This window comes from Anabrus simplex, chromosome 3 (assembly GCF_040414725.1).
Source record: "Anabrus simplex isolate iqAnaSimp1 chromosome 3, ASM4041472v1, whole genome shotgun sequence".
In the NCBI taxonomy this organism is placed as follows: Eukaryota; Metazoa; Arthropoda; class Insecta; order Orthoptera; family Tettigoniidae; genus Anabrus; species Anabrus simplex.
The window spans coordinates 372,406,310-372,421,686 of NC_090267.1; the positions used below are offsets into that span (position 1 = coordinate 372,406,310).

The 15,377-nt window shown below is 37.8% G+C and overlaps 1 protein-coding gene across 3 annotated transcripts in view; it reads right to left on the bottom strand.

Annotated features, from left to right (window-relative positions):
* LOC136866395 (uncharacterized) overlaps positions 1-15,377 on the bottom strand; it is a 434,395-nt gene that overhangs the window by 20,337 nt on the left and 398,681 nt on the right. For all 3 annotated transcript variants that reach the window (XM_067143316.2, XM_067143315.2, XM_067143314.2), the window contains one exon: positions 13,393-13,579. In XM_067143316.2, coding sequence (XP_066999417.2) covers positions 13,397-13,579 — 183 coding nt within the window. In that variant the 3' untranslated portion in view covers positions 13,393-13,396. The remainder of the gene's footprint in view (positions 1-13,392; positions 13,580-15,377) is intronic.

Genomic DNA, 15,377 nt, shown 5'->3' on the forward strand with positions numbered 1-15,377 from the left:
GGTTGCCGCCACTGACAACTAAGAATGTGAAAACAAGTGACCAATTTTAAAAATGTATAAGATAAAATATTGGCTCCTCGCAATAGACGATAGTGGATGGCAGTGATTTTGCAATGGTTTTAAGTTTTTTATAGTCATACTATATTCTGGTATTAGAAATCTTGTTTCCAATTTCTGGTATATAAAAATTATTTATCTTTTGTAAGTGGTGCTTTTTGCGAGTTCAGAATTCAGTAAAGTCTACAATTGTTATGAGCCTTTCATATTATTTTGTTTAACACATTCATTGCGGTTTGGATCACCATGTGTCCTGAAGCATGTTACTTTTATCCTTCAGCGTGAACTTTCAAAATTGCAGATTAAATAACTATGACCTCATTATAAATTTCTGATAACTAATGGCAACATTATGTTCGTATTGAAGTAAAGGATCGAGGCATGCTGCTAGTTTCAATTGGCCCACTGGTGACCATTCATACCACTTCGAGTCACTCTGTGTTCGGATTGTTGGCTAACTTATCTTTTTCGCGGAGTGAAGACGAAGTTCAGTATTCTACCGGCAATCCACTTTGTTGTGTCAGCATGGTTCCACGTTTCACCCCCCACCATTCAAAATTGTTTTCATAAATGTGGCTTTGGCGAAAGCAGAGACACGAACGACACCAACACCGGCAGCGAAGAACAACTTATCAGCGAGGACTGGGAGAAGCTTGCGCCAAGAGATGTTAACTTCGAGACGTACGCTACAGTCGATAGTGAGCTTGCCACTTGTGGTGTAAAGAGCATAGAACAGCTGTGTGATGATGCTACTGCCACAGCCAGTGCAAGCGCCGTGCATGAGATCGTGAGCGAGGGGGAAGACAAAGACGTCAACGTTTGCAGAAGCATTAGCCGCCTTAGGCAAAATTCGCGACTATATTACTGCGTATGACACAGACAGCAGCGAAGTACAGAACGTTTTAAATATTGAGGGACCAATGTACCGTGTTAAGGCACGACAAAACAAAAAACAACTGACGATTAAAGACTTTTTCACTACAAAGTGACTACTGTATTCTGTGACTGAAGAAATGAATATTAAGTCTTTTGTGTGTGTGTTGTGTGTATAGTACGTAACCTATATGTGTGCGATGTGACACACTGTTTTTGTGAGCGCGAGTCTGTTTCATTATATCTTCTGGGATTTAATGTATTTTGGTATCATTTTCGTATCTGCGCGTTGTGATTAGCTTACTTGATTATGTGACTGGACCTGTTACAACCTATGCTTATTTACGTGTTTTCAGTGATCTTTCTTAACTACCACAGGTAGGTTCATGTGAACTGCACCAGTAATTATGCCTATCATGCAAGCCACATTTCTCGCCTGTTTATAGAAAAAAAAAAATCATTAATGGAAAGTACCGAGGCCTAAAACATGGGCGAACTCGAAGTTAAATTTCACGCCGTAAGTTTGTAATACAGCACGCAAAACATTTACTGATAAACAAGTTACATTGTTCTTTTTAAGGTTATTAAAACAAAGTCTTCTAATTTACATGAGACTGTCGTCAGATAATGATTACTGTAAATAACTGTATCTGTTCCAGTTAGATTGATTGAAGGTAAAAAACAGAGTTAGCTACCGTAGATGTTTTTAAGTCGTCAATTAAGTGACTGGATTATAACGCTGTTTTCCCGATCGGCATAATTACTCCGATACACTCTCCTTGCAGCAATATTGAAACTGGAGTCTCAGATGTGGTTTTAAATTTCTTAGATATCAATATAATTCTGATAATTTATTTAGTAGAATATTTTTTGATGAGCTTGGCTGATGAAAGTTGCTGGCCTGATAGACGTTTTCATGGGAAAGTGACGAAGTTTCTCGGTAAAACTGAATTTAAAATATAAAGTATTTTTAACTAATGTATTTAATGCAAGCATTTTTGTACAAATAAAATGATATATATTTCATTACTGTGAAATACAGTCAAACTGTTGACGTTTTAATTCGTTCCCGGATTTTCCGTTTTACTGTTTTCACGTACCATACATTTTTTTTTTTTCCGAGGTCCCTCCAAAAACAGAGAATCGAGGTTTCACTGTATTGTTAACCATTCATACTCCAAGCCATTTGTGATAGTTGGATTAGATGCCGGACACTCAAGAGATAGAATTTGGGATTTGTACACTAAGGATTGACCTGAAAGTTTACAGATGTCAAGTTTCTTCTGGACACACTTGAGCAATGAAGAGGTACCGTATAATCAATCTCGCATACCACCCGCCACCGAATAAGACCCGCACCCTTATTTTGAAAGAACAAAATTTAAAAAAAGGTGAAGGCAAAATTATTTACAATCTTTACTAACACACATCACATGATTAGAAAATACAAATAAAAGTAAACAAACATTTCAAGAACGATATCTAATGAGTTCGTTCATCATCATCAGTACCAAATTCGGAACTTTCATCACCATCACCTTACCACAAAATATAGTTATCGCTGCCATCCATAGCATTAGAACTGCTACATTTCCTGAAGCTCTTCCGTATGAGGTCTCCAGGGATACGATTCCATGCCATTAAAATCCACGAACACAGCAGCTGAACTTCCGGGCGCTGAATGCTACCAGTTGGCGTCAGTGTGTGATTAACAGCTGCCATCCATTCTGTATAGAGCTGTTTCAAAGGCTGCTTTAAATGGACGATTCATGCAGACATCCAGAGTCTGTAGCATAGACCTCATCCCACCCAGAATGACTGTTAGGTCGGTTTTCCCATCCTTGATATGTTTATTCACAGCGTCTGTTGTGTAGCCATGGTGACTGTCGAGAACAAGCAAGCTCTTTTGTCCCAATAATGCACCAGGCCGACGTTGCCAGACACACTACACCCAGTCTTCCACAAGTGACCTGTCAAACCAGCCGGACTTCTGAGATCTGACGATAACACCGGCGGGTAGACTTTTATGAAGCGTCTTTCGCTTGAGAACAATGTACGGCGGCAATTTGGTTCTGTCGGCGAGAAGACACAATATTACCGTACACCGTTGTTTTTCATTACCATCTGCTCTAATGGTAACACTTTTCGTACCTTTAACATTCACAGTCCTGTCCACTGGCATTTCAAAATAGACTGGCGTCTGATCTGCATTGCTAATTTGGGAAAGCAGATATGCATTTTTCTTCCGCAACCGAATTATGTGATGCTGAAACGACAATAACTTCTCATCGTAGGCACCAGGAAGACGATGTGAAATTGAGGTACACCTTCATACCCTCAACCCATTTCTTCTATAAAAATTACAAACCCATTCTTTGCTTGCCTTAAACCCTTCCGATGAAAGTTCCTTTGTGATCTCTAATGCCTTTAGCTGACACATTTTGGTTGACACACCATATCCCAATTCCCGCCTTTCTGTCACATATTTATAATTTATTTTTTTCAATTTCTGGAAACTGTACACTCAGTCCACAAAAAGCTCTACGATCACCACTACATGTTAATAGCACATTTTTCTTCTTTCTCCAATCACGAATACACGACTCATCAATATCGTATTTCCTACCGACGGCACGATTTCCAATCATTTCGGCTTCCTGAACTAATTTCAGTTTCTCACTCACAGTAAAAGATCGCAAACGCTTTGTGGAATTCATGTTGATACTCTGCGAATGTGCGCGAGACTGACGCCAAGCGCGGAAGTAGCTTGTACTGAGAGCGGAGAGAGCATTGTTGCCAAACCACGCCGGCGGTGATGCCTGATTTACGCGCATTTGGAAAGATAAATTTCCCAAAATTTTAAAAAGACCCGCACCCAATTTTGGAAGCAATATTTTCGAAGAAAAAGAAAAAACAGTACGGGTGGTATTCGAGATTATACGGTACTTTACAGTGGAAAGAGATTCCGAGTCGGCAGATCATGAATTTCTGACCTGTCCAGCAGTCATAGATACAGAGGGTGCCAATAAAATGTATACCCATTTCAAGCAAAGAAAAAACTGTGTTAACATAATGAAGCTGAATTCACATGAACAGTAAATGATGAGCAACTAATCATCTTTGACTTTTCCAGTTCAACTTGCATTCAGTGTCTTATACATACCAACAATTTTTACTGGGGCATTCAAAGACCGATCATTATCGCCTACTGGCCAAATGTGTGTATTGCAAGATGCAAATATATCTGCACGACCATAGGTCGATAATGTCTTTGATGCTGAACCAGAAGTACTCCTGAAGCCTGAGGTAATGTGATGAAAAGGGCCCACAGAAAATAAACGGTGATTGGTACGCATGGATGTTGACTGGGTGGAAGGAGTACCTTTGGTGGTAGGGCTGTTTTGTCGTCTGTTATGTAAGAAAACACCAACCAAAACAAGGCATCATTGGTAAATGTGTTTGATTGTCTGTACAGTTCAAGGTGTGCCATAAAATTACCTCTGTCCACAATGTGTATTCATTTACACAGGTGAAAAGTTACTGTTGCCTGATGGCAACACTATGTAGTAGAGCATTAACATAACAAAGCTGAATTCACACAAACAGAAAATGATGAGCAACTAATCATCTTCGACTTTTCCAGTTACAACAGTTGCCCAAAATGCCCACCAAGTGCTGCCAGTGTAACTGGAAAACAGTAATATGTAGTATGATGTTCTGAAAACAGATATATTGTGTTTCTAGGTAGGTATTTGTGTAAAATTAGGCATGTATTTCATGTCAAGTAAATTAATGTGAAATTCAACTCACTTGTGGGTATTTCTTGTGCTGCGTGCCATGCACCGCTCCAGCCTTATTGCATGCATTCAGACAGAAGACTGTGTTGTGTAGTTAATGTACAGTAGTAGCCGCGAGGCGCGTCAGTGGTAAAAGATTGAGCAAAAACCGTGGGTACGTTATGGTAGAGTTGCTACGCCACAGGCAACAATGAACAAACAAAGCCTAGATTATCATATGATGTTCTGTAAATGGATGTGACTTACATAACTTTATGCTAGCGTTGCTACAACAAAATGGAGCCATGATTATAGTTTGAACAGTGGAAAGTAATTTTGAAGTGGTATTGAAAAACCGAGAATGTTGTTGAAGTTCAATGACAATGGAGATGTGTGTACAGAACAGAACTGCCAACGTGAGTGACAATTGCACGCATTCAAGATAAATTTGAGACTCATGGTACCATATGCGATGTTCACAAGGGCAGATCTGGGAGACCTCGCACAGCAACAAGCCCCGCGTCCTTGGCTATGGGTTTGGACCACTTTGAGCACTCACCGCAGAAATCTACAAAGTAATGTGCGCGAGACTGGAATTAGCAGAACCAGTGTATTAAAACAGCAAAGTTGAAAGTTTTCATCCCAAGACTTTTGCATGCATGAAATGAAGATGACCCTGATTGAAGAATGCAGTACTGTGAGCGGTTTCGGAACATGGTGCAAAAGGATGAGGCCTTTGTAGGGAAAGTTGTTTGGTCCGATGAGGCACAATTTAAGTTAAATGGAACTGTAACCAGCATAACTGTGTCTACTGGTGTGCAAGCAATCCACATGTTTTTGCGGAAAGGCTGTTAATTTACTTGGAATTAATGTTTGGTGTGGGTTGTCATCTAAGTGTCTAACTAGACCGTTCATTTTTAAAGGAATAGTAACTGGCCAAGAGTACGTGAACAAATTGCGCACATCCACCTTTCCCGCCATTCGCAGACTCTGTGGAAAAAAGGAATTTTACTTCCAACAGGATGGTGCACCACCACATTACCACTGAGATGTTCATGCGTACCTTGACGACTATCTTCCACGGCACTGGATAGGTTGAAGAGGTCCAACTGAATTTCTACCGCGTTCTCTGGGTCTAACTCCATTAGATTTCTATGTGTGTGGAACTCTTAATGATGTTGTATACCGTAGAAAACCAGTTACACTGGCAGCACTTGGTGGGCATTTTGAGCAACTGTTGTAACTGGAAAAGTAACTCAACAGGGGCTCAAGATTTGTTCAAGTGGTAAAAGAAGGCAATAAGATGTATTAAAGGTAAGGCCACAAGGGAGTCTTGTAGACCTATGTTCCAAGACCTTGCAATTATGACTCTTCCCTCATTATACATTTATCATAGTTTACACAATACTAAAGAAAATTTCATCGACCTAAAAACCCGAAGCAATGTACACTCATATGGCACAAGATATAGGAACGATTTAGATTTACCACATGTTAGGCTGAGAAAAACATATTAAAACTATAGGTATAATAGCATTAAATTATTCAACAAACTACCTGCCCAAGTAAAGGATATGCCCCTATGTAACTTCAAAGAACCCTTAAAAATTGGTTGACATCCAATAGCTTCTAATCAGTACCTGAATTTGAAGAAAAAATACCACTGTTTCAAGGGGGTAATAAAGGCCAACGCCATCCTAAAAAGTTGGTAAATTAGCAGTTATTTATCACTCTCTTGGACGAATAGTGTTAAGTTTATTTTAACTTTTGTGTATATAGTTGTATTTATTTTCTGTGCTTAATGAGATACTTGTAATATTTCGTAACTATGCACCTATGACTCTGTCCATTGCAACTGCCAGTTGCCTAACGACAATAAAAATAATTCTATTCTATTATATTAAATAGACATCTCCTGTCAAAGCATGTATACATTTTATCGGCACCCTCTGTATTTCTTGCGGTTTTGGTGATCAGAAAGCCTTTCATCTAACACTGTCAGGTGATGATGTATTTAAAGATAAAAATTTCATTGTTCCGTATTGAAATTATTGATGTTAAAAATTAAATAACTGGAAAGGAGGTTCAACCTATTCAATACTCAAAGGAAAGAAACGTAGCAATCACATTTCTATTTAAATGGGACCGGTTTCGACCTTAGTCTAGGTCATCATCAGCCATAAAAACATATAAAATGTTTATGAATGTTGGAGGTTAGTTCCACACTCTGTTAGGCACAAAGACACGACACCACATTCTGTCCTGCATAAAGTCACAACACTACTAATCAACATACGAAGATCAAAAAGGCTTGAATTTGCAGACAAACAGATCTGTAGTAGAAAGCCGCCAGCTCCCGGTGACCAGCGCGGCACACTCAAGGTCACGCGCTGCGGCCAAACACCAAAGTAGAGTGGAGAACGTTTCGAAGGTCCAGAACCTGTCACGGCTGCGGGAAGCCAATTACGTATATAAAAATATACGACGCCAATTAGTACAACTGAATGAGCACCCGTACTCCAGATAAGTTCTTGGTAAACAGTTGACTTGAAAAAACAATTGTAGAGAGAAGAAAAAAATGTAGTAAAAAGCGCAATATTGGAAAACAAATGAAAACTTATATGCACAGTGCGCTATTTTTTAAGAAGAAGAAAAAAAAAAAAAATTTAGGTAATGGTTGAAGTAGTCGAAGTTGGCACAAGACAAAAATTTGAAAGAGGAGAATAAATTAAACGAGGAAGAGTGATAGTGAAATAAGAGAAAGAATAAAAGAAATTGAAGTTAGATGGTAATGAGGAAAGATAAGATAGGGAAATGAAGGAGGGGTAGTTTAAGGTGGGTTAGGAGGGTGGGTTATTGGGGGTAGAAAATGTGGGTGGGAACTATGTAAGACATGGAAAATAGAATTGGGGTTTTGGAATTTGGAATTTTTGAGAAGAAGAATTAGGAAGTCAAAAAGGATATTGGGTTTTTCAGAAATGTCGTTTAAATTGAAATTAGGGTTGAAGTACTGGTCAAGGTGGATAAAGCAATTTTCAGTAATGTTTAAGAGGGGGCCTTTGTTAATGATTTTAAGTATGTTTATGTCATTGTCAATATTGGTGAAACTATGTTTGGAGTCTTGTATGTGCTGACCTATGGCGGAGAATCTGTTGTATTTAATGGCGTTAACATATTCAGAGTACCTGATATTGAAGTTGCGGCCAGTTTGTCCGACGTAGGAGGAACTGCAGTTGTTGCATTTAAATCTGTATACACCAGATTTAGAAAAAGCATTAGACTTATTTAGAGATTCAGAGTTGTGTAAGATATCAAGACTTCTATTGTTAGTTCTAAAAGAAATTTTCATATTATGTTTTTTAAAGATATTAGTTATTTTATAAGCATCCTGAGTAAAAGTGAAGGTGGAAAAAGCAGTTGGTTTTATTGTGTCTTTAGATAAAGTGGTTTTTGGACGGTGTTTGAATTTGTTGAAGATGCGGTTAATGAAGGAGTTGTTAAAGCCATTAAATTTAGCAATGTTGCGGATGGTGTTTAATTCATTATTTAAATCTTTTTTGGATATAGGGGTGTTGAAGGCACGAAAAATTAAGCTGTTATAAGTAGCACGTTTATGAGCTTGGGGGTGCGAAGAATCTTGTCTTATTGTAGTTGCTGTTTGGGTTGGTTTTCTGAAAATTTTGTAAGATAAAGAAGAAGGATGTCTAGTAATAGTTAGGTCTAGAAAATTAAGAGTTTGGTAGTGTTCTGATTCGAGGGTGAATTTAATGTTAGAGTCTAAGTTGTTGAGATGAAGAAGTGTAGAGGCTGCGTTGGTTGATTCCTCATTTAATATTACCAATGTGTCGTCGACATATCTCGCCCAAAAGAGGATGTTGGAGAAATTATTATTATTATTAATACTTGTGTTTTCTAAGAAGTCAAGGTAGATTTCAGCAAGAATGCCAGAAGCAGGTGAGCCCATAGCCAAGCCATCTTGTTGATAAATGGTGTTGTCAAAGGTAAAATAATTATTGTTGAGAACTAATTTTAAAATAGACATGAAGTCTTGAATTTCAAGTTTACCCTAGTATTCCAATTCCAAAATTATTCCCCATTATAAACAACAACCTAAACAAATTCAGTAACCTAAGTAAACTTGAAATTCAAGATTTCATGTCTATTTTAAAATTAGTTCTCAACAATAATTATTTTACCTTTGACAACACCATTTATCAACAAGATGGCTTGGCTATGGGCTCACCTGCTTCTGGCATTCTTGCTGAAATCTACCTTGACTTCTTAGAAAACACAAGTATTAATAATAATAATAATTTCTCCAACATCCTCTTTTGGGCGAGATATGTCGACGACACATTGGTAATATTAAATGAGGAATCAACCAACGCAGCCTCTACACTTCTTCATCTCAACAACTTAGACTCTAACATTAAATTCACCCTCGAATCAGAACACTACCAAACTCTTAATTTTCTAGACCTAACTATTACTAGACATCCTTCTTCTTTATCTTACAAAATTTTCAGAAAACCAACCCAAACAGCAACTACAATAAGACAAGATTCTTCGCACCCCCAAGCTCATAAACGTGCTACTTATAACAGCTTAATTTTTCGTGCCTTCAACACCCCTATGTCCAAAAAAGATTTAAATAATGAATTAAACACCATCCGCAACATTGCTAAATTTAATGGCTTTAACAACTCCTTCATTAACCGCATCTTCAACAAATTCAAACACCGTCCAAAAACCACTTTATCTAAAGACACAATAAAACCAACTGCTTTTTCCACCTTCACTTTTACTCAGGATGCTTATAAAATAACTAATATCTTTAAAAAACATAATATGAAAATTTCTTTTAGAACTAACAATAGAAGTCTTGATATCTTACACAACTCTAAATCTCTAAATAAGTCTAATGCTTTTTCTAAATCTGGTGTATACAGATTTAAATGCAACAACTGCAGTTCCTCCTACGTTGGACAAACTGGCCGCAACTTCAATATCAGGTACTCTGAACATGTTAATGCCATTAAATACAACAGATTCTCCGCCATAGGTCAGCACATACAAGACTCCAAACATAGTTTCACCAATATTGACAATGACATAAACATACTTAAAATCATTAACAAAGGCCCCCTCTTAAACATTACTGAAAATTGCTTTATCCACCTTGACCAGTACTTCAACCCTAATTTCAATTTAAACAACATTTCTGAAAAACCCAATATCCTTTTTGACTTCCTAATTCTTCTTCTCAAAAATTCCAAATTCCAAAACCCCAATTCTATTTCCCATGTCTTACATAGTTCCCACCCACATTTTCTACCCCCAATAACCCACCCTCCTAACCCACCTTAAACTACCCCTCCTTCATTTCCCTATCTTATCTTTCCTCATTACCATCTAACTTCAATTTCTTTTATTCTTTCTCTTATTTCACTATCACTCTTCCTCGTTTAATTTATTCTCCTCTTTCAAATTTTTGTCTTGCGCCAACTTCGACTACTTCAACCATTACCTAAATTTTTTTTTTCTTCTTCTTAAAAAATAGCGCACTGTGCATATAAGTTTTCATTTGTTTTCCAATATTGCGCTTTTTACTACATTTTTTTCTTTTCTCTACAATTGTTTTTTCAAGTCAACTGTTTACCAAGAACTTATCTGGAGTACGGGTGCTCATTCAGTTGTACTAATTGGCGTCGTATATTTTTATATACGTAATTGGCTTCCCGCAGCCGTGACAGGTTCTGGACCTTCGAAACGTTCTCCACTCTACTTTGGTGTTTGGCCGCAGCGCGTGACCTTGAGTGTGCCGCGCTGGTCACCGGGAGCTGGCGGCTTTCTACTACAGATCTGTTTGTCTGCAAATTCAAGCCTTTTTGATCTTCGTATGTTGATTAGTAGTGTTGTGACTTTATGCAGGACAGAATGTGGTGTCGTGTCTTTGTGCCTAACAGAGTGTGGAACTAACCTCCAACATTCATAAACATTTTATATGTTTTTATGGCTGATGATGACCTAGACTAAGGTCGAAACCGGTCCCATTTAAATAGAAATGTGATTGCTACGTTTCTTTCCTTTGAGTATTGAATAGGTTGAACCTCCTTTCCAGTTATTTAATTTTTAACAGGTGATGATGTACTTAGAGTGTGGGTGCATCCACGTTTACTTAACCTATCGGGGTCCAATTAATTTCCTGTCTGCATCCTGCACAGGTCCGATTTAACATTGGGCAAGTACGGTAAAGAAATACGTAATTAAAAGGCTGTATATTTTACATTTAAAATATGAACTACACATTTCTTTATTATCCATCAAAACAAAATTATCAGCAAAATTTTGTCAAAGTGAGATACTTCTGGAAGCTTTTGTTTGGGTGCAGTCCTGAGTTCCCTGGGCATGTCTCACATTAAAATAAGGACTCCTGTCTGCGACCTTTCACTTTTATGTCAGAACACATGGCACAGTCCTTAGTCTGTCTTCACGAGCATCTATGATACGTAGCTTTCTATTCAGTCAAAATTCTTCATCACAGCTGCTCCGTCGGCCGCGCTTACGGGCATGTTGTTTTCTAACATCCCACATGATAACTTGATCCCTGAAAGACTTGTGACTCACTTTAGGTTTCTTTTCTTTTTTTCTGCCTTAAGCTGCAAATTATATACGTGAAAACTGTTCACCAAAGCTACCAAACATTTATTTTCGATAGCAATGTTGTGAGGAAAAATTGCAATGATCTTTCCATCAGTGATGGGACATTCGATTCATTTGATTCCGTTCACGTTACTGAATCGATACAGTGATCCGATTCATGGCACATTAGTCACCGCTCCTACTCCATCTGTGCAGTATGTACTGGTAAGAGAGCAGCAACAGCATTCAGTGCTCGCAGCTGCCATCTGGTCTTCACACTATGAACTCCTTTCTTAGGAAAAAAATGCTAGTCACTCTAATACATAAAAGGTTTCCGGCGACGCAGGATGGGAAAGGTCTAGGATTAGGAAGGTAGCAGCCATGGCCTTAATTAAGGTACAGTCCCAGCATTTCCTGGTATGAAAATGGGGAAACTAAGGACAACCATCTTAACGGCTGCTGACAGTGGGATTCGAACCCACCATCCCCCGAATGCAAGCGCATAGCTACGCGATACTAACCGCACATCCAATTCACTCAGTCATTTTTGAAAATATGTATTTTTCTATCAGCAGAAGATTTTTTTAAATCGTCATATTTTGTATCGGCTACCCGAGATGTACAGTAGTTCGCTGGTTTTCTGATTCAACATACTGTTGGTTAGGTTATTGCGTCAGTCGGCTCACTTACTGTCCACACATGATTGAAGTCTTGTGCAACGATGTGGTGTGAACTGAGAGAATGCTGAGCCGTTCTTCCCAATATAAAACAGGTACTTTAGAGGGGTCATGAGCATGATTCATAGTCATAGGGCAGGCTAGAGTCGAGTTTAATTGTCAAATGTCAACTAAGTTATAATACTAAGATTCGTTAAACTAATAAATAGTATAACCTAATAGCCTACCTACTTATTACCTACTTCAGAATTAGGTTTTGACTACCTTTTTAACACTACAAATAAATCCATCTATTATTTAAATCTCCCTGTAAGAAGAGGACAGTGAATGCACGTGGGTATTATTTTCAAATGAGCTGAGCTTGAGAGTCCAATATAGCATACGAGTCTTTCAGTGTACTGTGGCTCATTGCATGTCTCGCTGCAGCGGAAGCTCGGCTCTCTGCCAGTGTCCAGTGTGTATCTTGTGTCTCACTGAGCCGTGCTTGTTCACGATTCTTTCAGTATGCCATGGCTCACTGTATGTCTCGCTGCAGCGGAAGCTCGGCTTTCCTCCTGTGTCCAGTGTGCCGATAAGGAGCCGTGTGTATCTTGTGTCTCACTGAGCCGTGCTAGTTCACGATTCTTTCGATGTGCCATGATTCACTGTCTCACTGCAGCGGAAGCTCGGCTCCCCGTCAACGTCCAGTGAGTGCGCTCAGCACTGTCCGCTGGGAGTAAGCTGAATCGTGTGCTGTGAGCTCGCAGTTCCTGTGAATCGATTCACTCGGACACTTGAATGAATCGATACATTGCTTCGAATCATGCATTCAGTAGCCAACACTACCTTCCATTCATCCTACATTACTGTTTTTGCTACTGTCCTCCATTTCAATTTACTCCTTTTCACTCAAAAAATCGTTCTCAGGTTTGGGAACACTAATGTCACTTTCAAAATCTGTCAACAAATCAACGTCAATATTGCCACTGTCACACAGTTGGTCATATAATATCTTCAGGTTCCATGACCTGATTGGTGGACGCCAGGTTGATAAATGTAAACATAACAGTAATAGTGATGAACTGTTAAAGAGACAAGGTAAACTTTCACATGGTACCTGAAAAATGTCCCTATTTTGAAGGTGAATTAGAACAAGAGATACAAACTGCTTTGTTAATTCATAATCCAACATTCATCTGTTTTAAACTATGCAGGGGTCAGTAGACTGATGTACAAGCAAGGAAAGAGGAATTAAAAGACGATTGCAAAGACGCTGGAAGAGAAGAAAATGCAAACAAACCAAGCAAGTTACTTTTATATGTAACATAGTGACAAGAATAAAATTGATGTTCATTTATTATGTGAAATATGAAATTAAAAAGACCTACATGTTCACTGTGGTGCAGTCTGTTGTTGAATTTCAATCTTCTCAACTGTCATATCAGGATTCATTGCAGTAGCTTCCTGGATAGCTTCAGCCAACGCCCTGTCGTGGTCAATAGGATCACCATCTGACTGAATAGTGATTTTTTGCTCCACTCGAGTTTCCACCACACCATCACGCTCCGTCTTATACTAAGGAAAAGGAATTTACAATATATAAAATACACCCATTAAAGTGATAACAGAATATATCAGATTAGTAAAAAAAAACCCTATTTCATTACATCACTATTTCAGTCACTCGGTTTACTTCTCACATTAAATGATATATACTTAAAACTCAACAGTTCTCCATTATGGATCAAATTGCAATACCTCTGTGAGAAAATTAAACCTCAATCTGCTATGATCTCTCTGGTTCCATGATTTGTTGCATTACATAATACTACTATGCTACCCAATATTATTGTTTTATTTTACTTTGTATGATAATTGATAATACAGCATTAAAATGCATTTTTGACATAATTCTTTTGCACAGCTCATTAAACCTTTAATGGGCAATTAAAATCACGCTATCATAGCCTGGACTAGAATCGTTTCTAAGACCCTGATATAATATCTGTCACAGACGAACATACATATATTTCAGTAATTGTACTTAAACCAATTAAATATTAATTTTGTATCATTTCCCACAGAATGGGTTTTCCTTTCTTTTATCTGATCTTTCTGTCCATTTACATAAAGAAAATTGCAGTCTGTGCAGTACAATATAAAGTTTCTCTACTTGTCCCTTTGCTTCAGTCAAGCGTGGTATTACAGATTCCTCAAAGTTCGAAAGAGGGCATAAGACAGGGTAGAGAAGTTACAGTAAAATATTCTTGATACTATTATGACAAAAAAGATTTTTCTCAAGAATATTAATCCAGAAAAGCACTAATAATTAATTTAACACCACACTCGCATGGCTATCATCATCACCATCATCATTCACAAATTCCAGTTTCCAAGCCTGTCATATAGTTTCCATTCCTCCATATCCTCCCACTTCACTCCGTATTTCTCGACCTTTGATGATGACGATGATTATTATTAATGTTTAAAGGGGTTTCAACATCTAGGCCATCGGCCTTTAATGATAAATAAATAAATAAATAAATAAATAAATATATAAATAAATAAATAAATAAATAAATAAATAAATAAATAAATAAATAAATAAATAAACAAATGAACAAATGAACGAACGAATGAATGATAGATTCAAATTTACCCACTGACCAGGATTAACAAATGATAATCATGACAGAAAGAATTCTGAATTTAAAATAGGCAGTGAATCTACATCATAAAGCCTAATTTTTCTATATCATTAAAATGTAATAAAATAAGGCACTCACTTAAAAGGTATAATCAAGTATATTATTACTGTAAAAAATGAAAAACTCATTAAAACACATAAAAATAGATAAAACATAGTCAAAAAGAACAAATGTACTTTAAAATAAATAAAACTGAAAACAAATAACTAAAATAAAAACTTCACTGTTAAAAATGAAACAATCAGGCCACTATTACTCATAAAATAGATGACGAGGTCTACTGATTGCTCGAAATCTCGAAGAATGAGGGAGATGGTATTCGGAAGTTTTAGACTACAGTGCAGATTGGCTATGTAAGGATGTGTACTACGATCATGGCTGCCGCAAGTACAAACTGGGGGGAGGTCTTCTCCCTTCAGTAAGAAGGAAAGCATTGCTACATGACCGATCCAAAGACGAAACAATACCAACACTTTAGGAGACCCCAAAGGAAGTCTTCCACACCTTTGTTGTTTCTTTAATCGTTCTCAGCTTACTGGAAAGAGGGTGAAGGGAAGTCTTCCACACTTTAGTTGTTCTTTTAATCATTCTCAGCTTATGGGAAGGAAGGTGGCCTGCCACTCCTCCTCCTGGTGGGACAAAATTAACAGATGTCTCAGCTGAGA